Genomic DNA, 26,818 nt, shown 5'->3' on the forward strand with positions numbered 1-26,818 from the left:
CATACACTTGTGTGAAATTAATTGTACATAAGAAAATATAAAAAAGGCGATTTTATTAAAATCGATTTGCTCCGAACCATACAAATTGCCGCATAACTAATTTATGCAGCCCAGCATCACCAGTTTCAAAAACTTTTAAAGAGTTGTGGGAAATTTTGCAAACTCATTAAACACCACCTACAATTATATTCTATGAAAAAAAAATTCCACATGTCAGTAAAAAGCAAAGAAGAATCCGTTTCCCAATGGTATGCATGCGTAAAGTAATTGGCATTGGATTGCAAGTTTGGCGCACATTTAGATGCATTTTTATACTCAGTTGAGCAGAGCTCACAGAGTATATTAACTTTGATTGGATAACGGTTGGTTGTACAGGTATAAAGGAATCGAGATAGATATACACTTCCACATATCAAAATCATGAGTACTGAACAAAAATTTGATTGAGCCATGTCCGTCCGTCCGTCCGTCTGTCCGTTAACACGATAACTTGAGTAAGTTTTGAGGTATCTTGATGAAATTTAGTACGTAGGTTCCTGGGCACTCGTCTCAGATCGCTATTTAAAATGAACGATATCGGACTATAACCACGCCCACTTCTTCGATATCGAAAATTTCGAAAAACACAAAAAGTGCGATAATTCATTACTAAAGACGGATAAGGCGATGAAACTTGGTAGGTGAGTTGAACTGATGACGCAGAATAGAAAACTAGTAAAATTTTGGACAATGGGCGTGGCACCGCCCACTTTTAAAAGAAGGTAATTTAAAAGTTTTGCAAGCTGCAATTTTGCAGTCGTTGAAGATATCATGATGAAATTTGGCAGGAACGTTACTCTTATTACTATATGTATGCTTAATAAAAATTTGATAAATCGGAGAACGACCACGCCCACTTAAATACAATTTTTTTAAAGTCAAATTTTAACAAAAAATTTAATAACTTTACAGTATATAAATAAATTATGTCTACATTCAACTCTAGTAATGATATGATGCAACAAAATACAAAAATAAAAGAAAATTTCAAAATGGGCGTGGCTCCGCCCTTTTTCATTTAATTTGTTTAGACTACTTTTAATCCCATAAGTCCAACAAAAATGTACCAATCCTTGTGAAATTTGGTAGGGGCATAGATTCTAGGACGATAGCTGTTTTCTGTGAAAAAGGGCGAAATCGGTTGAAGCCACGCCCAGTTTTTATACACAGTCGACCGTCTGTTCTTCCGCTCGGCGGTTAACACGATAACTTGAGAAAAAATCGATATATATTTACTAAACTCAGTTCACGTACTTATCTGAACTCACTATGTATTGGTATAAAAAATGGCCGAAATTCGACTATGACCACGCCCCCTTTATCAATATCGAAAATTACAAATAATGAAAAAAATGCTGTGATTCTATACCAAATACGAAAAAAGGGATGAACATGATTTTGGATTCGTTTGTTGACGCAAAATACAACTTTAGAAAAAAACTTTGTAAAATGGGTGTGACACCTACCATATTAAGTAGAAGAAAATAAAAAAGTTTTGCAGGGCGAAATCAAAAGCCCTTTGAAATTTGGCAGGAATACTGTTCGTGGTATAACATATATAAATAAATTAGCGGGTCCCGACAGATGAAGTTCTGGGTCACCCTGGTCCACATTTTGGTCGATATCTCGAAAACGCCTTCACATATACAACTACGACCACTCCCTGTTCAAACCCTTATTAATACCTTTAATTTGATACCCATATCTTACAAACACATTACAGAGTCACCTCTGGTCCACCTCTATGGCGATATCTTGAAAAGGCGTCCACCTATAGAACTAAGGCCCACTCCCTTTTAAAATACTCATTAACACCTTTTATTTGATACCCATATCGTACAAACAAATTCTAGAGTCAACCCTGGTCCACCTTTATAACGATATCTCGAAAAGGCGTTCGCCTATGGAACTAAGGCACATTCCCTTTTAAAATAGTCATTAACACCTTTCATTTGATACCCACATCGTACGAACGCATTCTAGAGTCACCCCTGGTCCACCTTTATGGCGATATCTTGAAAAGGCGTCCACCTATAGAACTAAGGCCCACTCCCTTTTAAAATACTCATTAACACCTTTCATTTGATACCCATATCGTACAAACAAATTCTAGAGTCACCCCTGGTCCACCTTTATGGCGATATCCCGAAATGGCGTCCACCTATAGAACTAAGGTCCAATCCCTTTTAAAATACTCTTTAATACCTTCCATTTGATACAGATATCATACAATTACATTCCAGGGGTACCCTAGATTCATTTTCTTACAAGGTGATTTTGCCTTATTTTATCTCCATAGCTCTCAGCTGAGTACGTGATGTTCGGTTACACCCGAACTTAGCCTTCCTTACTTGTTTCTAAATCAATTCGTTGTTTTACTGCCTGACAAAATTTTTTAACGGTGATGAAGATGAGACACTCACATTGGCGAACGCATTAAAACGAGCACTTATTTTAGAAACAAAGCAGGCAGCAGAAGCAAACAAAGCAGATCTTGGGGTAAATTTGGTCAAAGACAAATCCTGTACGCAGCGCAACAACAACAGCAACAAGCAAAGTAACACGCAAGGCAAACAAACCGATTTGAAGGGAAAACGCAGCAGTAGCAAAAGCAAAATAAACAACATAATTTGTTCTCACTGTGGTTGGCGTAACCATACGACAAATGCATGTAAATATGCCCAATCTCGTTGTAATTCGGGTGGAAAAGTGTGGCACTTGGCTTCAGTTTGTCGTAGTAAAAACAATAACACTATTAATTATGTATCTGACTCAGTTTAGTCTAATCAAAAAGATCATTTTAACAATTTCATTTTCAATGTTTCTCCTTCAGGTCCAACTGAGGTATATTCGCTTACTATCAAAATCGATGGAATAGATGCGAGAATGACTTTCGATACTGGCGCCCCATGTATAATGATACCTTTCAGTCTTTACAACAAATTTAAAGGCAAGAAACGCTTAATATCGTGTTCAATTCCGTATGTAAGTTACAACGGCGATAAGATTGAGTTGTTGGCTGAGTACAATGCAATAGTGTCTTATCAAGGTATTAAGCGAAAATTAGCAGTTGTTCTTGCGAATAGCGACAATCCACCTTTATTGCGCAGGCATACAATTTTGAGCTAACGCAAGTCAACCTAGTAATAAATGAACAAAATTATGCTGTTATAATTGAGCAAATAAAGTCAGAATATTCCGAAGTTTTTAATGGTCGACTAGGAAAATATGTTAATCACCAAATTTCATTGCAAATTAATGATAATGCAAAACCATTGTTCTTCAAGAAGCGCTCGGTACCACTTGCTTGGAAAGATAATGTTGAAAAACAGTTGCGTAAATTAGTAAAGCAAGATATTTTAGAGCCCATTGACAATTCGGAGTGGGGCACACCCTTAGTACCAATTTTAAAGCCAAATGGCGATTTGCAAATCTGTGGTGATTACAAAGTTACGCTTAACAAATATTTAGTTGACTTCAAGTATCCACTACCTAGAATAGATGAGATTTTTGCCACTTTGCAAGGCTGCGAAATATTTACTAAACTTGATATGTCAAGCGCGTATAACCAATTAGTATTGGATGAAAAGTCTCAGCTTCTATGTAGTTGGAGTACGAACATAGGTACCCTGAAGGTAAAACGTTTACCATTTGGTATAAAGGTAGCAGCGCCAATTTTTCAAAAGACGATGGAAAGTTTGTTTTGCAATATTCCACATGTCGTTGTCTATCATGATGACATTACCATAGCAGGTAAAAATTTCCAAGAACATCTGGCCTATAATCTGGTTTAAGCAAGTTAAAATCTTCAGGGCTTATGTTAAAATTAAATAAATGTGAGTTCTTTAAGACCAAAATATCGTATTTGGGTTTCACTATCGACAAAACAGGGTTAAAAAAAATAATGATCGTATTTCAAGTGTTTCAAAATCACCACTTACAACAAATATCCGTGAATTAAGATCGTTCGTAGGCATGGTAAATTATTATTCGAAATTCATTTCTAACTTTGTTCATAAAATGGCTCCATTGAATGAGTTGCTGCAGAAAGACGTTAAATTTACTTGGTCGAAAAGCTGCCAAAATGCGTATTAATTAATCAAAAGGAAAGTTACATCAGACCAAGTGCTGGTCCATTACGACCCCAAATTGCCCATGATACTATCGACGGACGCAAGTAATTTCGCAGTGGCTGGCATTCTTTCTCACGAATTTCCAACTGGCAAAAGAGACCAATTGCATTTGTATCTAGAGCACTATCGAAAACAGAAAAAACTATAGTACCTTAGAAAAGGAGGCCTTAGCAATAGTGTGTTGTCTTATTAAATTGAAACAATATTTGTTAGGAAATCATGTCACACTACGAACTGATCATAAATCTCTTTTGACAATTTTCGGTGAAAATGAGGGACTGCCGGTCATGGCAGCCGCACGTATGTAAAGATGGGCCGTTTTATTATCGATATTCAGTTACTCCATTCAATACGTAAAAGACAAATCTAATGAAGCTGATGATTTATCGAGAATTCCCAATGTTGCAAATATTAAAGATAAGCAATTTCATAATCTCAGTGAATCTGAAAATCATTTGCATATAAGCTTCAAAGATGTTGCAAGGGAAACTAAGCGTGGCCCAGTCCTGTCAAAATTGACTGAGGCAATTCAGAGAGGAATTGTTAAAAACCTCAAGGGTGTCGAATATCAGGCCTTTAGGGATAAGGACTTGGAGCTGTCGGTTGAAAGCGACTGTATTGTGTGGGGATACAGGACAGTAATTCAAACCAAATTAAGACAAAATGTCCTAATGGAGTTACACAGGTCACATTTAGGCATTGCAAAAACCAAAGCCTTAACCAGGTCGTATGTTTGGTGGTCTAAAATAGATGAAGATATTGTCCGTAACTTTGTTCATTGTCAAGAGCTTCAAGTAAGTCCAGAGAAAAGCAAACTAATTCCATGGAAACCATGTGACTCCATATGGAGTCGAATTCTAATTGATTTTGCTGGTCCCATAAATGGTCACTACATATTCATTTCATCGGCTCGCTCTCGAAATGGGTCGAGGTTTTTAAAACCAAAAATATCACATCTACGTTTACAATAGGTAAAGGAAGAGAAATTATTTCGCGTTATGGGCTACTTGACACCATAGTAAGTGACAACGGTAGGCAGTTCACGTCTGACGAGTTTAAGAGTTTTCTAAAATTAAACAACATAAGACACTTAAAAAACTCTAGTTCATGCGGTGAGGATGGTTTTTCCAATTTAATTTTAAAAAAGATATATTTTAATGTGGTTGATATACCGATATACTTATTCAACACCAGCATTACTCAGGGTATTTTTCCCGATGGTTTGAAATGTGCGATTGTAATTCCGATCTTGAAAAAAGGGGATAAAAAAGATGTTAATAATTACAGACCTATTTCACTACTCTCGGCCATATCTAAAGTTTTTGAAAAGGCTGTTAAAACCAGAATTGTTAATTTTCTAAATAAAGCGAGCTTTTTTAGCTCCATGCAGTTTGGCTTTCGTTCTGACCTTTCAACAGAAGACGCTTTGCTAGATTTTTGCACCAACGTCTACAAAGCTCTGGATGAAAAAAGAAGTTGTGCTGGTCTCTTTGTGGACATAACAAAAGCTTTTGATATGGTCGATAGGGGTGTACTATTGGATAAACTATATAGTGCAGGATTCCGCGGTGTTATGCATAAGTGGCTTAAATCGTATATATCGGGCAGAACACAAAAAGTTAAAGTAGAATGTAGCTACAGTAGCTTACAGCTTGTGTTCCCCATCTGGGTGTTCCCCAAGGCTCAGTTCTTGGTCCAATATTGTTCTTGGTCTATATTAATTCAATATTTAAGCTTCCATTGAGAGGCAAGGCCACTGCCTTTGCAGACGATCTTGCAATTGCGTACAGTACACCGAATTACTTTGAATTAATATGTGACATTAACCATGATATACATTTGTTACGAACCTGGTTCGCTTCACACAAACTGATTGTAAGTAGTAAAACTAGACTTATGTATTTCAGTCATGTTCTCAAAGAACAATCAAGTTATGATGTCATATTTCACTCCGCAGTGTGCTCTCGCTTTAACATGCACCATATAGCGTGCACTCAAAGTGACGCGATGAGATCTTTTGATTGTAATAGAAACTGTAGTGAGAGCTGCTTCAGGGTTGAAGTTGTTGAGAATTTCAAGTACCTAGGAATTATAATAGACAACCGCTTGAGTTGGTCTGAGCACATTAATGCTCTAAAAAAATACTTTCTATATACCACTCGTCACTTTTATCGTCTGAAAAAGTTATGTTCAATATCCACTTTAAAAACAGTTTACTACGGAATATTTCAATCTAAACTGCAATATGGTATCACATGCTGGGGCGGCGCTTCGGCTAATAAGCTGTCAGCAGTGGTAACAATTCAAAAGGGGGTTATAAGGCGAATCTGTAGTGCAAACTATAGGTCTCACTCTATGCTATATTTTACGAAACTAGATATATTTCCGTGTCGACATCTCTATCTTTACAAAGTTTTAAAAACATTCTTTATACGGTGTGGCTACCTGGAAAGCTTTCCTTCGGAAGTCTACAACTTACGAAGAAATCTACTTCCGATGGTACAAATTCCGCATACTAGGACGTCGCACTTTAGAAGTTTTTACACATACACGTCGTGCAAATTTTTCAACTCCCTTCCTCCCACTGTACAGGTAATAAGAAATGTCAACTTATTTAAAAAAGAAGTTAAGCTGTATCTTTTTGGTTATAATCACTTTGAATTAGAAACGAGGCTGAGGATGACCCTATAAACCGTACATACCTTAGGAAGCTGCAAATATTTAGTATTGATTCTCTTTCATATCTTTGATGATTTAATTTAATGTATAACTTAAACTCTTTATGAAATTTTTATTTTTGTACACCCCACACAAAACAATATACCAAAGCTAGGACTGGCATTTAGAACTATGTTAAACTTTAATATAAAAAATGCCATATACTTTTCCTATGCTGCATAGTAATTTGAAATTATTTAATGTAATATTGTAATCTTAGGTTAATAAGTATGCATCTGGAAAATGTTTAATAAAATACAATACAATACAATACAATACAATACACATGTTAACGAAACGTGATCATCCGGCAACAAATGACCAAACCGAAACTTTTGTTAAAACTTTAAAAAAGCAATATTCGCTGTTTTAAAAATATGCAAACATTCTAATTTAGAAACAATAATTTTGCAGTTTTTATTTGATTATGGCAACACGAATAATTGTACCACTGGTGAGACTCCTGCAAAAATATTTTTCAGTAGGTCATTAAAAACGCGTTTTAGTTCATTACGACCACCGTTAGTTCAATATAAAATAAGCGATAGCCAACAAAAAAGTATTTTAAATTACAGAGGACAACGCAACGTAAAGTTTTCAAATGGTGAAAATGTCCTTATTGGCAACTACAAAAACCCAAACAAGCCTTCATGGTCTCACACCACAATAAAGCAGCAACTTGAAACTCGTTCATACTATTGCATTTTAAAACACCAACAACAAAATAATCAAGAGACACCTTGACCAAATTCGCGGTATTGAGTATCCAAAGTCTGCCCAAGGTTTTCATGATACATACGCAACATCAGTGGTGGCAGATAAACCCTCGGACAACATCGTTGATAGTGGAGCAGAACAACCTCGGTTGGGCCTGGAAGAGGTTTACACTGATGGTGATGTAAGACAGCTGAGACCACGACGCAAAGAAAAAGTTGTTAAGCCAAATATATAAATAAGAAACTTTACTTAGATTAAGCATCTTCATGAATTGAAAATTTGTATAAAATATTTAAATCAATAAAAACGAAAGTACAATGTTTGGATACGTACATAAGTAGTTGAAACCATAATGAACTTATATAATTTCAACTTAAGTAGGAGCGTGTTATATACGTTCATCTGACATCCTTGCTAATTATTCTTTATTACTCATTCCTCATTACTTATTACTTCATACTTATTCAGCAATAAGCGCGCATACACACATGTAAAATTCTGCTCATATGAATTACTAAATAAAGAGAATGGACATTTCGTTGCTATGCTTAATGTGAAATAGACGTGTTAATACACCACAGTATGGAAACCACTTGGCATCACATGTAAGAGTATCGGGCTATCGTGACAGGCAAGCATCTATTAAACAATATTTTACTGTAATGATGCTAACTAAATTTCTCAAAAAAAGAATTCAGCCCTTCAAATAAGGGAAAAAGAGCGGACCACGACCATATTTTTACTTTTTTAATTTGCTGAACGCTTTATCAAAAAAAAAATTAATTTCGAAATGTAGAATTTCGAACTTCGAAAGCCGATATCTATTTAGAATAGCCAAGTTACATAACCTATATTGTCTCATAGAGTTTCATAAGTAGGTTTTTATCATTGTTAGTTTTGAAAATTATTGTTCACCACTAGCTGTAGTCACAGGAATTGTAAGAAATAATAGTAATGCAGTGCATACTTCAAGAAAGCTGCAAGATATAAAATGATTTTATTATTATTAATAAATCAGCAAAGTCTCTAATACACGACGTTTTCCTTTTTCTTTGTCTTTTTCCGTCTTTTTTTTTATATCTCAAAAAATTCTAGAGCCTTTTTTAACAGATCAATGTCATTTAAAACTTTTAATTTGGAAGGCTGCAAAACACTGGAATTTGAAAAAATTTCATTCATTGGAATGAAACGCGATTCCTGTTGGTTTATAATGATGTCCAATACTCGATAAAATATGTTCAATTTGAACAAAGCTCGTCAAAATGGCGTTTAAAATGCAGGAGTGATGGACTATTTTTCTGCTACAATTTTCAAATTCATTTCGATACCTTTCCAATTCTTCAAGGCAAATTTTCAAACGCTTTAAGGCATTTGAAAGATCGATGGCTTAAGGCTGAAGTGCTTTAGAAGCTGCAACGATAGAAAATACTATCTTGCAATGGAAAACCGACAACATAACAAAATTGTAGTTTTCGATCTTCTTTTTGAGTGAAACAGCTTTATTTCTTTTACCTGATTTGCAATTTAACAGAATGTTTGCGTAAGGCCATTTTGGACTTAACAAAGCGAACTTTTAAAGCAAAAACGACATCACAACGATCTAGTATTTTTAATGCAATTGAAGTTAAAGACTCACTTTCTTTATTTATTAGATAATATATTCCACTATCCTCCAAAAAAAAAAAGCTAATACTGCTTGATACATCTAATAATAAGAATAAAGGCTTATATAAATTGGTATTTTAATCAGCTTCATTAACAAAGATTTTTCAAAAGAAGCTATTTCAACGAATTGAATTTGTTAAATCGGCTGTTTACATAGAGAGTAAAAAAAAGGTGATTAAAATTTCTTCTAAAGATTAAACTTAATATTTTTAGGATGATTTAAGATTTTTACAACATTTGTATTCACACTGTCTCCAGTTTTACGACAAAAATTATTTCCGCACAAAGGTTCACTTTCTAATGGAAACTCCAATGTGCATTTTTGCTTTACAGAGGTATAGGAGGAGTGTTCGCCAAGCCATTGCTCAGGCCGGCCGGTTTGAAAAAGCTCTTATATAGTATATTGATGTTGCTTTTTCTTTTCTAGGGACGGCAGATTTATACGCTAGTTTTTTCCATGAAATATTAAAAAAATAAAATTTTCTTTACTGGCGATCTAGTAATTTTTTTATACTCAGTTGAGAAGAGCTCATAGAGTATATCAACTTTGATTGGATAACGGTTGTTTGTAAAGGTATAAAGGAATCGAGATAGATATACACTTCCATATATCAAAATCATCAGGATCGAAAAAAAATTGATTGAGCCATGTCCGTCCGTCCGCCCGTTAACACGATAACTTGAGTAAATTTTGAGGTATCTTGATGAAATTTGGTATGTATGTTTCTGAGCACTCATCCCAGATCGCTATTTAAAATGAACGATATCGGACTATAACCACGCCCACTTTTTCGGTATCGAAAATTTCGAAAAACCGAAAAAGTGCGATAATTCATTACCAAAGAAGGATAAAGCGATGAAACTTGGTAGGTGAGTTGAACTTATGACGCAGAATAGAAAATTAGTAAAATTTTGGACAATGGGCGTGGCACCGCCCACTTCTAAAAGAAGGTAATTTAAAAGTTTTGCAAGCTGTAATTTGGCAGTCGTTGAAGATATCATGATGAAATTTGGCAGGAACGTTGCTTTATTACTATATGTATGCTTAATAAAAATTAGCAAAATCGGAGAACGACCACGCCCACTTAAAAAAAAATTTTTTAAAGTCAAATTTTAATAAAAAATTTAATATCTTTACAGTATATAAGTAAATTATGTCATCATTCAACTCCAGTAATGATATGGTGCAACAAAATACAAAAATAAAATAAAAGAATAGGATAATTTTAATGCCATAAGTCGAACAAAAATTTACCAATCCTTGTGAAATTTGGTAGGGGCTTAGATTCTAGGACGATAACTTATTTCTGTGAAAAAGGGCGAAATCGGTTTGAAGCCACGCCCAGTTTTTATACACAGTCTTCCGTCTGTCCTTCCGCTCGGCCATTAACACGATAACTTGAGCAAAAATCGATATATCTTTACTAAACTCAGTTCACGTTCTTATCTGAACTCAGTTTGTATTGGTATAAAAAATGGCCGAAATCTGACTATGACCACGCCCACTTTTTCGATATCGAAAAATACGAAAAATTAAAAAAAATCCCATAATTCTATACCAAATACGAAAAAAGGGATGAAACATGGTAATTGGATTGGTTTATTGACGCAAAATATAACTATAGAAAACAACTTTGTAAAGTGGGTGTGACACCTACCATATTAAGTCAAAGAAAATGAAAAAGTTCTGCAGGGTGAAATAAAAAACCCTTGAAATCTTGGCAGGAATACTGTACGTGGTATTAAATATATAAATATATTAGCGGTAACCGACAGATGATGTTCTAGGTCACCCTGGCCCACATTTTGGTCGATATCTCGAAAACGCCTTCACATATACAACTACCACCACTCCCTTTCAAAACCCTCATTAATACCTTTAATTTGATACCCATATCGTACAAACACATTCTGGAGTCACCCCTGGTCCACCTTTATGGCGATATCTCGAAAAGGCGTCCACCTATAGAACTAAGCCCCACGCCTTTTTAAAATACTCATTAATACCTTTCGTTTGATACCCATACTGTACAAACGCATTCTAGAGTCACCCCTGGTCCACCTTTATGGCGATATCTCGAAAAGGCTTCCACCTATAGAACTAAGGCCCACTCCCTTTTAAAAAAACTCATTAACCCCTTTCATTTGATACCAATATCGTACAAACCAATTCTAGGGTCACCCCTGGTCCACCTTTATGGCGATATCTGGAAAAAGCGTCCACCTATAGAACTAAGCCCACACCCTTTTAAAATACTCATTAACACCTTTCATTTGATACTCATGTCCTACAAACAAATTCTAGAGTCAGCCCTGGTCCACCTTTTTGGCGATATCCCTGAATGGCCACCTATAGAACTATAGCCCACTACCTCATAAAATACTCTTTAATACTTTTCATTTGATACACATGTCATACAAACACATTCCAGGGTTACCCTCGGTTCATTTTCCTACATGGTTATTTTCCCTTATGTTGTCATCATATCTCTCAACTGAGTATGTAGTCTTCGGTTACACCCGAACTAAACCTTCCTTACTTGTTTAAACAATTTTTAAAACTTTCATGAAAATGAAATGGTATATTAATTTCGTCACGAAACTGAAAATTGTAAGTCCTTAAAGGAAAATAGATAGACCCACCATTAAGTATACCGAAATAATCAGGTTGAAGAGCTGAGTTGATTTAGCCATGTCCGTCTGTCCGTCTGTCTGTTTGTATGCAAACTAGTCCCTCAATTTTTGAGATATCTTGATAAAATTTGGTGAGCGGGTATATTTGGGTGTCCGATTAGACATTTGTCGGAACCGACCGGATCGGACCACTATAGCATATATCCTCCATACAACCGATTTTTCAGAAAAAGAGGATTTTTGTAATATCTTACCCAATTTAACAGATTGAAGCTTCAAACTTCACCATATACTTTCGTATATTGCACATATTGTTGCCTGAAAAAATTGATGAGATCGGTCGTATATATAGTATATATCCCCCACCACCGATTGTTCAGATAAGGAACTTTTCGTAATTACTGCCCCATTTTAAGAGCTAGAGGCTTCAAATTTCAACGAATGCTTAGGTATATAGCATATATTGTTGTCTGAAAAAATCATAAAGATCGGTGGTATATATAGTATATATATGGTGGTATATATAGTATATATATATAGTATATATATATATATTTTCGCAAATTTTAGCCCCATTTTAACAGCTAGAAGCTTCAAATTTCACCGAATACTTACGTATATAGCATATATTGTTGTCTGAAAAAATCATAGAGATCGGTTGTATATATAGTATATGTATATCTCATACAACCGATTGTTCAGATAAGAAACTTTTCGCAATTTCTACCCCATTTTAACAGCTATAAGCTTCAAATTTCACCGATTGCTTACGTATATAGCATATATTGTTGTCTGAAAAAATCATAGAGATCGGTTGTATATATAGTATATATCTCATACAACCGATTGTTCAGATAAGAAACTTTTCGCAATTTCTACCCCATTTTAACAGCTATAAGCTTCAAATTTCACCGATTGCTTACGTATATAGCATATATTGTTGTCTGAAAAAATCATAGAGATCGGTTGTATATATAGTATATATCTCATACAACCGATTGTTCAGATAAGAAACTTTTCGCAATTTCTACCCCATTTTAACAGCTAAAAGCTTCAAATTTCACCAAATGCTTAAGTATATAGCATATATTGTTGTCTGAAAAAATCATAGAGATCGGTTGTATATATAGTATATATCTCATACAACCGATTGTTCAGATAAGAAACTTTGCGCAATTTCTGCCCCGTTTTAACAGCTAGAAGCTTCAAATTTCACAAAATGCTTACGTATATAGCATATATTGTTGTCTGAAAAAATCATAGAGATCGGTGGTATATATATTATATACTTCATATAAACTCTCATTTTTGCCCCTTTTTTATGGCTAAAAGCTTCAAAATTCATCAAATTTCATCAAATAGTTACGTTTGCGTCATATATTTTTGAAATACGTGATTCGAAGTTATAGTTTTTACATGCAGACCACAAAAAACGTGAAGCTTTGCATCCTCACACAGATTACCTACCTATTTTTTTTATTTTATATTTATCTTAAAAATCGTTTAGATATGTTCAAATTTCACTAAATGCTTATGTGTATAGCATATATTGTTGTCTGAGAAAATCATAGATACCGGTGGTATATATAGTATATATCCCATGCAACCGATTGTTCAGATAAGAAACTTTGCGCAATTTCTTCCCCATTTTAACAGCTAGAAGCTTCAACTTCCACCAAATGCTTACGTGTATAGCATATATTGTTGTCTGAAAAAATCATTGAGATCGATGGTATATATAGTATATATCTCATACAACCGATTGTTCAGTTAAGAAACTTTGCGCAATTTCTGCCCCTTTTTAACAGCTAGACGCTTCAAATTTCACTATATGCTTACGTATATAGCATATATTGTTGTCTGAAAAAATCATAGAGATCGGTGGTATATATATTATATACTTCATATAAACTGTCATTTTTGCCCCTTTTTTACGGCTAGAAGCTTCAAAATTCATCAAATAGTTACGTTTACGTCATATATTTTTTAAATACGTGATTCGTAGTCATAGTTTTTACATGCAGACCACAAAAAACGTGAAGCTTTGCATCCTCACACAGATTACCTACCTATTTTTTTATTTTAGATTTATCTTAAAAATCGTTAAGGTATGCAGATCTGTTCACTATATATTTCTTATCTTATACATCCGATTATTCGGAGATTACGAACGGGATAAGATTATTGTTCAGCCCCATTCATGAAAGGTATGAAGTCTTCGGCACAGCCGAAGTCAGTCCCGTTCTTACTTGTTTATTTTATATTTATCTTAAAAATCGTTTAGGTATGTAGATCTGTTCACTATATATTTCTTATCTTATACATCCGATTATTCGGAGATTACGAATGGGATAAAATTATTGTTCAGCCCCATTCATGAAAGGTATGAAGTCTTCGGCACAGCCGAAGACAGTCCCGTCCTTACTTGTTAATTTTAACGTTGACGTAGTGATTTTCTTTTTTTTCAAACCAGTTTTAATTTTTTAAACGGGTTTCAAATTTATAATCAGCGAACTTGACAACTTTTACGTTAAAATTGTATATAAATGTGTGCAAATTAGACATAAGGGTTTTCCGCATGTCAATACAAACTTAACCACTAAGCGTAACTACACATTTTCCTTATATTATGAAGATGTACATGTTATTCCAAATATATACAGTGAACATTTTGATATGTCAAAAATTCCGTTATATGTAAAAGAGTTTACCGAATATGTGGGTGCATTTCATCTATTCTGCAAACATTTTAGCTAAGTTTTGGGGTAATTTTGATGCAACCTTAATTGCAACGTTCATCTCAGGACATTGTGTAACTTTTTACTTTGACTTGAAATGTTTCAACTATAAAAGTTTGGCATAAACGTGATTTTTAAGGAAAATTGCAGTCACTGTAAAAAATAGTATTTTGGCAAAATTTCTAGAAATAATAACGGCATACCAAAGCCTGATTTGTCACGTTTGAATCACTGTAGGGGTATGGAGTATATACGGCTAGAGCGACACAATTTGCAAAAATTGTAAGTAGAATCAAATATTCAAACGGTCTGTAAATAAATAATTCCAAAAGAGTGTCTACTGTTAAGGAAACCCCGTTCTAAGCATTATAATATAATAATTGATGTTATATTTCTAGCCTAAATTGTTAAGTAAATGCATTAATATAATCATATTAATAATATGTTTAGGCCGACAGCCCAAACTCCAAACATAAAAGGTCGCCCTCGCATTTTTCTTATATTGGTTAACAGTGCCAGTCAAATTGTCTACGTTAACCATACAAATGAACATCGCTGGAATAAATAAACAGTTTGACTGGCAAGCGGTATTGACCTGTTATGTTCTTTTACTTCACTTGTTTTCACACATCAAGGAGAAAGGACGTATCCCGCGGCAGTTTCCAGCTTCAACCAAAAGGTAACCTAAAAATATATATATAATTAATTTTTGTGCACAATCTTTATTTCGAATAAAGATATTATATTTAAATTAAAATTCTAATACCAAACTTTTTCTTCTTTTCTACATTAAATCCTGGACGGCACCATCCCTGAGCTGTGGCCCGGCCAAGACATTGGTCCATTCAATCCGTTTTTTCATCACAGCGACCATTTTGGCATCTACAGCACGAGTGTTTAAATATTATTAAAGCGACCATTTTGCGAACCAACCACAGGAATTCAAATATTGTTGTACTTGCGACCAATTTTGAGGGTATAGTGCTTGGTATTCCAGAAGCAGTATTTTATTTGTGGGGAATTTAAAGCGACCATTGGCAGCAGCAACAACACAGCAATTTATAAAAGCCATTTGTTTATATATTATTTCATCCAGTTCATCAGGACACATCTACAAATATAAAGGTACGTGGTTATTTCAGTGAGCACATTAGTTAATAAATTAAAAATTAGTGAAAGTGAAAAGTGCGCGAGTGATATGTGAAACAAAAGCAAAATTAAATTTGATTTGTACAAATAGCCTTTTTGACCATCAAATATTGCTTGCCGCCGACGGTAAATAATATTTGACACGGCTTAAGGGTCTTCGCTGTTGCATTATTGCACACAAATATTTGTACAAACAGTGTTTGGGAATAATTTAATAGAAAAGTGCAAGTAATTTTTCAAAAATAAATTAATTCAATATACATTTATATGACTTGCACTTCTCTGTTATTAACAGCCCACAACAACAACACTGCACTGTGTAATTAACCTCACTTTTGGGTTTGGTTCATCACAGTTGAATTTGAGAAAAATTAATTTCACAAAAGTCACTCGGTTTTTAATTAAATTCACTTTTTAAAACAGACAAAATTTAGTTTGAGCGTTTATTTACTGGATGGAACATTTTTCCTCCAACTTTTGCTCAGGTTTTCATTTGCGTTTGCATTCAAATAATACTGTGCTACATACATATATACACGCACACGTACATAAATATAGTTGGTTGGCGAGCAATTGCTTTTAGTTTTAACACGTATATTTACACGTACATATATATTACATACAGTCCACTGTTTTTTTTTTCACTCTTAACATAATTAAATTTTGAGTTTTATTTCCTTCAAAATAAATATTTACGTTTGTAATCAGTACACTAAACTTATTAGAATATTATTTAATTTGTTGGGTTCACTTTGTTGGTGGAAAGCGTTGTTTAATTTTTATATTAGCAAATTGGGTAATTCCACAGATTCTGTCTTTGTGTACTTAAAATTTTTGAAAAATCCATTGTTTCTATTTTTAAACTTTTTGCAATATGGAAGCATATAACCGCTTAGTTTTTAAGCATAGCCACTAGCGAACACTCCAAAAATTCGCTGAAAATTCAGCAGCAGGAGTTGAAATTGATGTGGGAAAAGGCTAAAAAAGCTTTTGATGCGTTATTACAATCAGAAAATATATCTGAGAAGAATGTTACGGCAATTAGAAAAAAAAAAATAAGTCGTGCTATACTGTTTTTGTTCGGTGTATGACAAAAATAAATGATTTGGCAGAAAACATTGAGAAGGCAGAGAAGGAAAACGATGCTGCCTTCACGCCACGCAATTTGCATTTAGCACCTTGTGATACTGATATATTCAAAGGTGATTATTTGTCATGGCCAACTTTTCGTGACATGTTCACGGCCATTTATATTCTAAATAAAAGCCTGTCGCCAGTACAAAAATTATATTATCTCTTACAAAAAACCCAAGGTGAAACCAGAGAAATCGTTAAGAAATGCGAATTGGCGAATGATGGTTTTGATATAGCTTGGAAAAATTTGTGCGACAGGTATGAAAACAAGAGAATATTAGTCAAAACCCAATTAAAGATTCTTTTCAACCTTCAATCATTCGAAACTGAATGCGGTAATTCAATAAAAAGATTACAAAGGGACATAAATAATTGCATATCCTCGTTAGTAAGTCATCATATTGACATATATAATTGGGATCCAATTATTACATACTTATGTTCAACTAAGCTTTCTGATGTGACCCTTTCGCTATGGGAACAGTCCGTAGAAAACAAAACAGAAACTTCCAAGTGGGCGGATATGGACCGATTTCTGACAAATCGTTTTCAAACGTTAGAATCAGTCTCAGGTTTAAGAGGTACAAAGAGTACAAAACCTCAAAAGGTACAAAACTCAAAGCAGGCCTCTGAACATCCCCCAAAGAAACTTGGCGCTTTTCAAGCAAGTGTAGCTAAAGGCACTTGTAAAATGTGTCAAAGCAATGATCACAAAATTTATGCGTGTTCAAAGTTCAAAAATTTGAACACCAATGACAGACTTGCTTTCATAAAAAAAATCACTTCTGCCTAAACTGTCTGTCATCGGGGCATTCAGTGTCAAAATGCACAAGTGCGCACAATTGCAGCAACTGCCATTTGAGACATAATACCCTTCTACATTTACAGACAAGTAAGGCAAAACCTACACAGGCAAATAATTCTACAGATTTATCGGATGAGCAACCGTGCGCTTCAAGGCAAGCTCAATCTCAAAATGAATCTGCAAAACAAAAAAAGCAGCAAAATAAAACTAGTGTAAAATCTAATTTTATTAATACCAGTAAAGGGGTTTTACTAGGCACAGCTCGCGTCACCATTCATTATAATGGTACAGATTTTTCGGCCAGAGCTCACATAGATTCGGGATCTGAATGCTCCTTTATCACTGAAAGACTCAGACGAAGAATCAACCTGCCAACTCGAAAGATGCATGCTTCTCAAGTCTCGGGCATCAATAATTCAGTTTCTGCGCAGGTAAAAGAGGCATGCGCCATTCAGTTGCGGTCCCCAGTTGACCCACTAATTTCCATTGACGCTTTAGTTCTAGTTCTACCAAATTTGACAGGTAATTTGCCAACATGCGATGTTAGTGTATTAACACAACAAGCATTCCCTGATCTAGTGCTTGCAGATAAACGTTTCTTCGTGAATGAGCCAGTTGATCTTGTTCTGGGCGGGGATATTTATCCGCAAATCATATTAGACGGTATCAAAAAAAATATTCTTAGCACTCTTTTAGCTCAAGAAACTGTCTTTGGTTGGATACTGACTGGTCGTGCTGATGCAGCCAGTCCAACCAATCATAATCGGGTATCCTTTTACAATGAAGGGGCTTTAGACAAGCAGCTAAGGTCATTTTGGGAGCTCGAAGACACGCCGAAAGCTAAAGCCTCCACATTAGAAGATACATTTTGTGAGGAATTGTATCAACGTACAACGCAGCGGAATTCTGACGGAAGATACATTGTATCGCTTCCGTTCAGGTCAGAATTCCCAGGAGAGATAAATCTAGGTCCATCATTAAGAATAGCGTGCTCTCAATTCTATAAAAATGAAACCCGACTTAGAAAAAATCTCGATTTACAGAAAGAGTACAATAGAGTCATACTAGAATACGAGACTATGGGGCATATGTCAAAATTAGATTCAATTCAGTCGGCCAATGCAGTCGATAATTACTATTTACCACATCATGCAGTAATAAAATAAGAAAGCATCTCTACCAAAGTTAGAGTTGTTTTCAATGCTTCTTCATGCTCTTCAAATGGTGTCTGCCTGAACGATGTTCTTCTTCCTGGTCCTGTGCTTCAGGCTGATCTACCAACATTAATTCTTCGCTGGCAACTTTTCAGATACGTCTTCAATAGCGATATTGAGAAGATGTATAGGCAAATCCTAGTAGATGATAATCATACAAGATACCAAAGAATAGTTTTCCGCTCAAGTCCAGATGATCAAATCAGTCTGTATGAGCTCAAAACGGTGACATTTGGTATTAATTGTGCTCCTTATCTAGCAATAAGGACATTACTTAAACTGGCTGATGATTCCGAAAAATCTCATCCAATCGGCTCAAATATCCTACGAAAAAATATGTACGTCGACGACGTTCTTTCGGGAGGGCATACTATTGCATCTGCGATCAGAGCAAGAGATGAAATTTCCGGGGTTTTAAGATCAGCTGGCTTTCCATTACGAAAATGGACTTCAAATTCCAGTGAAATATTACAGGGTATTCACAAAACTCATCTACTGAGCGAAGATTTCTTAGAATTTGAAGATTCAAGTAGTGTAAAGGCGCTCGGTATTAGGTGGAATGCTCATTCCGATCAGTTTTACTTCGTAGCAAAACCTATAGAAGAAAACACCGAGCCCACAAAAAGAGCGATACTATCTACTATCGCAAAAATCTTTTACCCATTAGGGTGGCTAGCTCCAACAATTATCGTGGCAAAAATGATCATGCAAAATATCTGGTTAGAGGGTACTGGCTGGGATGAAACCGTTTCGTCTTCAACATTATACGGGTGGAAAAATTTTACCAATACGTACAAGGAGATCGACAAAATACGAATACCGCGATGGGTAGCCTTTTCTCCAACAGAAAAGGTCGAAATCCACGTATTCTGCGACGCCTCCGAGAAAGCGTATGGTGCAGCTGTGTATTTGAGAGTGGAAACCAACGACGTCATATTTGTGAATTTGCTTTTGGCAAAAACAAGAGTAGCTCCAGTCAAAACCATCTCACTTCCTCGACTGGAACTTTGCGGTGCTGTATTATTAGCGGAGATAACCGAATCTATCTGCGCTAGCCTTGATTTAGGTCAACAAAACATTCACCTGTGGACAGATTCGACAATCGTGCTGGCCTGGATACGAAAACCTCCGTGCTCATGGTCAACTTTCATTGCGCATCGAATTACAAAAATCATCGACAAAGTTGGAAGTTCATCATGGTATCATGTGGATTCAGGTACAAACCCAGCAGATTTAGCCAGTAGAGGAATACAAGCCGAGGATTTAGTCAACAAATCTCTGTGGTGGCAGGCTCCTTCTTGGCTCCAAGAAGAGAAGGAAAAGTGGCCAACACAAGATTTGGATTTTATCACGAATATTGAAGAAAAACGCGTACAAGCACATGCAACCGCAACTTCAAGCAATATTAATGATATTCTCGATAGGTTTTCAAATCTTCCTAGGGCTTTAAGAGTTATCTCATATATACTCAGGTTTATTCATAGAACGCATTCTAAAACGAAAGATTGTAGTCAACATGAATCTTATTTAATTTCCTCAGATGAAATTAAAGCTACAATAACCCGTTTAATAAAACTTTCTCAAAAGCAATATTACGGATCAGAAATTTCAAGTTTGCAATCCAAAACACCAATTGGATCTAAAAGCGAAATACTTTCGATCACTCCATATCTTGATGAAGACGAAGTAGTGAAAACGGGTGGACGACTTGGTGCATCCAAAGATACTATCGAATCTGAACGCCATCCCATAATACTTCCCTACAATTGTAGGTTTACATTTTTTTTTTTTTAAGATCTGCACGATCTTCAAGAAACGATCTCAAAATCAGCTCATGGGAATTCTACCTCAAGAACGCACCACATTTTCGCGTGCATTTACCAATACAGGGGTAGATTTCGCAGGGCCTTTCGATATTAAGAGTCACAGTGGGCGCGGGTGTCGTACCTCAAAGGGTTACGTTTGTCTGTTCGTTTGCTTTTCTACTAAGGCCATACATTTAGAAGCCACTAGTGATTTGAGCACTTCCTCATTTCTAGCCGCTCTTTCAAGACTCGTAGCTAGACGAGGATGTCCAAGAAACATTTATTCGGGCAATGGAACAAACTTTGTCGGTGCATCACGTGCATTAAAAACTGAATTTAAGGAATTTCTTGCCGGTGCAAGAAACCAAACCCTGTCAAAATATTCCCATCAGGCATGAAATTGGCATTTCATATCAGCAGGAGCTCCACACATGGGAGGACTATGGGAAGCGGGAGTGAAAAGCTTTAAAAGATACTTCAGAAAAGTGGCCTTAAACAACAAATTCACTTTTGAGGAATTTAACACACTGTTATGTAGAATTGAGTCATGTCTCAATTCTCGCCCTCTTAGCCCCGCTTCAAATGAACCATCTCACCTTGAGCCTCTAACACCAGGACACTTTCTTATTGGAGGACACCTATTATCACCAGCGGAAATCAGCGTTGATGAAAATACTGCCTCAATAGTCAATCGCTGGCAGAAACTCAAGGCATTACATCAAAACTTCTGCAGAAGATGGAAATCAGAATATCTTTCGGAACTACAGAAACGGAAAAAATGGAAGCATCCTAAATCAAATATGCAAGTCGGAGATATGGTGGTTATACGGGAAGACAATCTTCCTCCCAACGAATGGAGATTGGGGCGTGCGATAAGGTTACACCCTGGTTCAGACAACCGGGTGCGCGTTGTGGATATAAGGACTGAAAGGGGGCAAGTAACAAGACCACTTTTCAAACTAATATTACTACCACCCTTTACCGCGGAAACCCAAAACACGTCAAACCCTAATCTTCAGCAGTAACGCTACAATTGGAGTTATAAAATCTCCACACAACATCAAAAATTCTCCTAACCAAAACGAAGCAACTTCAACAAACTCATATTGGAAACAAAAATTTCTTTTTTTTTGATGCAGTCTAATGTTACATATGTACATGTACATACTTGCGCACATGGGTGTGGATTTTCATTTATAAAAGCAACAATATTTTGCTACAGTTGATGAACACATTTTATTATTAAATTTTCATATTTTTTTATTCGTTTTTACACACTCAATACCAAGTGAGGTTGTCAGGTAGTCGCCACCGAAAACATGTGCGCAGGCATATACACAATGACTATGTGCATTGAACGGCATGGAATCATGAAAAAAAAAATTCGGGTCAGCTTAAGCAATCAAAAAAAGTTCGTGGTTTCGCAAACCACATACCTATTAAATAATGAAATTTCCCTCAAATAAATATTTTCCTTGTTCTTTTTGCCTAGTGCATTATATATAGGGGTCCTCACATAAACATAATTTTTTATTTTTGTTACGAAGAAACGAAAAAAAGGATAGTACAATGGCAAAGGCAACGTTACTTAAATTAAACAAAGCGCTGCCAATTCCATTGCATACACCCGTTTTTATCAAAATAAAAATAAAAGCAAAAATAAAATAAGTAAAAAAACAAAAATCACGGAAATAAAAATTCTTCAATTAAGTACACCCTAATATAATGCACGGGACATAGCACAGTTCCTTTTTACTTTTCGAAGTAAAAAGATTAAATACAAAACAAAGAACAAAAAATTTTCTAATAAAAAAAAAAACAGAGGAGAAATTCCGAATTGCTCGGTTCACCCTAATGCAACATATTGCAATTAAGTTTTTGCTTTTCGAAGCAAAAGCCAACACAAAAAAAACACTTAAAAAAAATTTTTTTTTCTTTCACATTAAAAAAAAAAGCCTGCACACCCTACTACATATGTATGTTGTCACTCCACGATCGCATGATTTTATTGCGGATCGTTGCAAAAAACAAAAAAAAACACAATCACACACTTTTCACTATGCTAGTTACTCTGCTTTGGTGGAGGTTTTTTTTTTTTGCTTGACCTTTCATAGGTCTTCATTATCATATCTTTTTCCCTCTCTTTTTTAGTTGCAATATATATACACATATGTATATTTTGTTTCACTAAAACACTTCACTAACAACAAATTAAGGAAAAGTTAAATGCCCGCTATTTACATTACTCGCCCGCACACGCACTAATTAAAATTACAATTTTAAGAAGGAATTCACTCCCGCACGTTTTTTTTTCTTTTCGTTTCATTAGTTAATCCGGAACTGAAGTTAGTGAAACATGCAATGTATCGATATTGCAAACCATCGATTCACTAGGACGGTAGCATAAGGGTGTTGACACATCATCAATTATCCGTAAGGCTACATGCGTCACAGACGGAAAAGCATGACGTAGACATTTACATTTTTGAGAAACGAGTTAGTAATCAAAAACAAATGCTATAAATGCTTGGAAATTTATAAACTAGACATGAAAATCTTTCCTGTTAATGTTTGGGTTGGCGTTGTTTCTGTCTTGGGGGTCCGAGGGTATCATTTGCAAAACAAATGAATATCAGTTATACTACACTACAATACTTCAATCGCGTATTTATATATCGCATACTTTACCCTGCTTCCACCAACAACCCCTTATAAGGTGAAGTCTACATTTACCTTGTCAGAATTGCTCGCCAACCGAAATACGCTCGCTACGTCGATGAAATTATAACAACTTATTTTCCTTTTCAGAAAAATGACGCGATTCCCTTCAATTCGCAAAACAGCTGAGGCAAAGGGGTTCTCTTTAGCCTGCCGCCTATGTGAAAGAAACACCCACTTAGGGTGTGCCCTATCTTCCGCGATGGCATACCGGAAAAAAGGTGGTATTTTGTAATAAAAAAAAACTATTGCACCAACTGTCTGTCGCCTCTGTATAATGCAGCACACTGCACACATGAGGGACGGTGCAATAAGTGCAAGGACGACCACCACACCATGCTGCATATCGCGGAAGCTCAGGACACGACGCGACGGCAACGAAACCCGTGGCATCGCAGGCCACTGAGAACCACCGTAGAGGATAGCGACACCCTCTCGTTAAACGCGTCCGAGGTCGAAACGGAGTCCTCTGGAGCGGAAACGGCTGCTTTCCGCACAGGTGTAGCTCGCGGAGTGGAATCGTCTGCATTCCACCCGCCCTTTACGAGCGGATTGGAAATGAAAACTTTCCAACCGCGCCGTTTTCGACCTCTACTCAGGCACGAGGTGATCGCTAGCGGATTGGAAATGAAAACTTTCCAACCGCAGAGGAGCAGCCAAAATAGAAAAAAATCGACGTGTGCAGCATGCACATCACAATAGTAAAAAATGGAGAGTGGACTCATCCGTATTCCAACTCAATCCAACTAGTGGTTTTCGGGCTGGAGCGGTTGTCAGCCCACGCGCACCGCCGCCGTTGATCCAGTGCCTCACGTCGGTTGCACCCACCGCTGTCGTTAAGGTCGAGTCGGGGGGACGTTTGTACTTGGTGCGAGCTCTTCTCGACCCATGCGCTGCGACGTCCATCATCGCCGAGGATCTCGTCCGCCAACTCCGCCTCGAGGTGACGGTTGTGGGCGATCGGCGTGGGTGCTTCATCAAGCTGCGGGGCAAGCATGGGCAGACGGCAGCCGTCACCACCTATGCTGTGGCGTTGCCACATTTCCAGAGGCAAACTCCTCTGACAAGCCTTGACGCCACGGCAGTCACACCATACGCAAACATCAGGCTCGCAGACCCGCGGTTCTTCATCGCCGCAACAGTCCGGTTGGTGCTCGGTGCCGACGTGGTCCCAAAGGTTCTGTTGGGCGCCATACCGGCCGGAACTTTGGGGCCCCTGTTGGCACACAATACCATCTTTGGCTGGGTGTTGTCTGGCGCCTGCTAAATTGTTTTTTTTTTTTTAATTAAATTAAAATTTATCATTTACATATTTTTTACAAGAAAATGGAATTCTAAACACTTTTTATACATATTTTTTTTTCACCATTTTCATTATGAATTTTACGTATTTTTATACATAAATACATTTTACAAAAAATTATCAATTGTAAATACTTTTTATACATATATATTATGAATTGTTAATACTCTTTTTATACATGCATGTATGAAATTTGAAAATAAATGTGCCACTGAATTAGAACCATCTGTACCTTCATTTATTATTTTGCAATTTTATCCTTTAGGTGGCTCAAGCGGAACCTAAGCTGAAAATAGTTTTAAACTTAATTTAAGCAAATTCTGCGAACCAGCGGCGGAATACGTCCAAATAGATCTTGCGTGTCGCAAGGGGGCCGGCATGTTTAGGCCGACAGCCCAAACTCCAAACATAAAAGGTCGCCCTCGCATTTTTCTTATATTGGTTAACAGTGCCAGTCAAATTGTCTATGTTAACCATACAAATGAACATCGCTGGAATAAATAAACAGTTTGACTGGCAAGCGGTATTGACCTGTTATGTTCTTTTACTTCACTTGTTTTCACACATCAAGGAGAAAGGACGTATCCCGCCGCAGTTTCCAGCTTCAACCAAAAGGTAACCTAAAAATATATATATAATTAATTTTTGTGCACAATCTTTATTTCGAATAAAGATATTAAATTAAAATTCTAATACCAAACTTTTTCTTCTTTTCTACATTAAATCTTGACCGGCACCATCCCTGAGCTGTGGCCCGGCCAATCCATAATATATAAACATATATTGTGGCATTACCAGAATAAGCCTTACATACAAGGTATTTGTATTTATGTATATACCAGAATGAGTTTCACTTTTTATGCACTTTTAATACATAACCAAATATTGACCACACGCAGGCAGGTTACAGCGGCATCGGTAAGTTATGTTGAACTCAGCGGGAAGTCGTATCTGTTTACAGTTGTTAACCCTTACTCAATTCGTCACATTGAACAATCCACGTATCGATCTACATGACTGATCGACAGCGTCGGTTTGTCAATGTGCACTGCCAGTAGAAAAGATAAAAAGAGCATAAAATTTAATTTTAAACAATACTTTGTAAAATAAATTCAACCAAAAAAAAATAATAAATAAATTACAATTTTAAGAAAACTAGAGATGTTAAAAGTATTAAATTAAAAAAAAAAGATTTTAAGAAAATCAAAAATGTTAGAAACAAATTTTAAACAATAGCTTCTATAATGTGAATTAAATAAGGAAAAATAAAATTAACAAAATTTTCTTAAGTAAACTGGAATGCTTAGGTTCAATAACAATAAAGACAAAAACTAAGGTAAAAATAATCTCAAATTAGAATCTTTTCTTGAAAGTAACGGGAAAAGTTTTTTCTCTTCAAAATGTCTTGGTGGAAAAGTTTAGTAAACGGGATCATGATAGCAATAGCCGGATATGAGATAGGAAAGGAATCTTCTGGAGATTCTGATAATAAAATAACAGAAAGTAGAATAGTCAAATATGAACCACCAACAGAATCAAATACGAAAAACGCTCCAAACATTTCAGATGCTTGTTTAGCAGTTTAAATGTGTGTTATCGTGCTATTGACCATTACAATAGCTACGATACTCAAAAACTACATGAAAGTTAAATATGGGCAGTTGAAAAATGTTCAAGCACGTATTTAATATTCAAATTGAGCACCCTAAACCCTTTAAAACCAAACCCAAAGCTGAAGAAGAGCAACAAATAATTAAAATAGTAACCCTCAAAATATCGCAATCGACAGTAAAGACATCTTCATTAGCCCTACCTAAATTCAATAACAAATCAAGAATTTGCATAATTTCTTTGAATGCTCCTGATATCTTTAAAGACAAAGATAATCAGGAAGCAATAGCAAAAATCCACAGTAGTTCACATGGAAATACCAAACACAAAGGCTATCACGGTAGAAAACTTATACCAAAAATAATAATTCTTTCAAATTATATTTGAAAAGGAACCCCGTGTCGGTGAAAGTATGCAGAACTCAAAAATAAAATA

The 26,818-nt window shown here is 35.9% G+C and overlaps 1 protein-coding gene across 1 annotated transcript in view; it reads right to left on the reverse strand.

Annotated features, from left to right (window-relative positions):
• Window positions 1–26,818, reverse strand: part of Ca-alpha1D (Ca[2+]-channel protein alpha[[1]] subunit D) — a 6,221,746-nt gene that overhangs the window by 5,258,429 nt on the left and 936,499 nt on the right. The window contains exon 5 of the mRNA XM_067758067.1: window positions 14,848–14,953. Within this exon, the coding sequence (XP_067614168.1) occupies window positions 14,848–14,953 (106 nt within the window). The remainder of the gene's footprint in view (window positions 1–14,847; window positions 14,954–26,818) is intronic.

Source organism: Eurosta solidaginis, chromosome X, assembly GCF_040869045.1.
Source record: "Eurosta solidaginis isolate ZX-2024a chromosome X, ASM4086904v1, whole genome shotgun sequence".
Taxonomy (NCBI): Eukaryota; Metazoa; Arthropoda; class Insecta; order Diptera; family Tephritidae; genus Eurosta; species Eurosta solidaginis.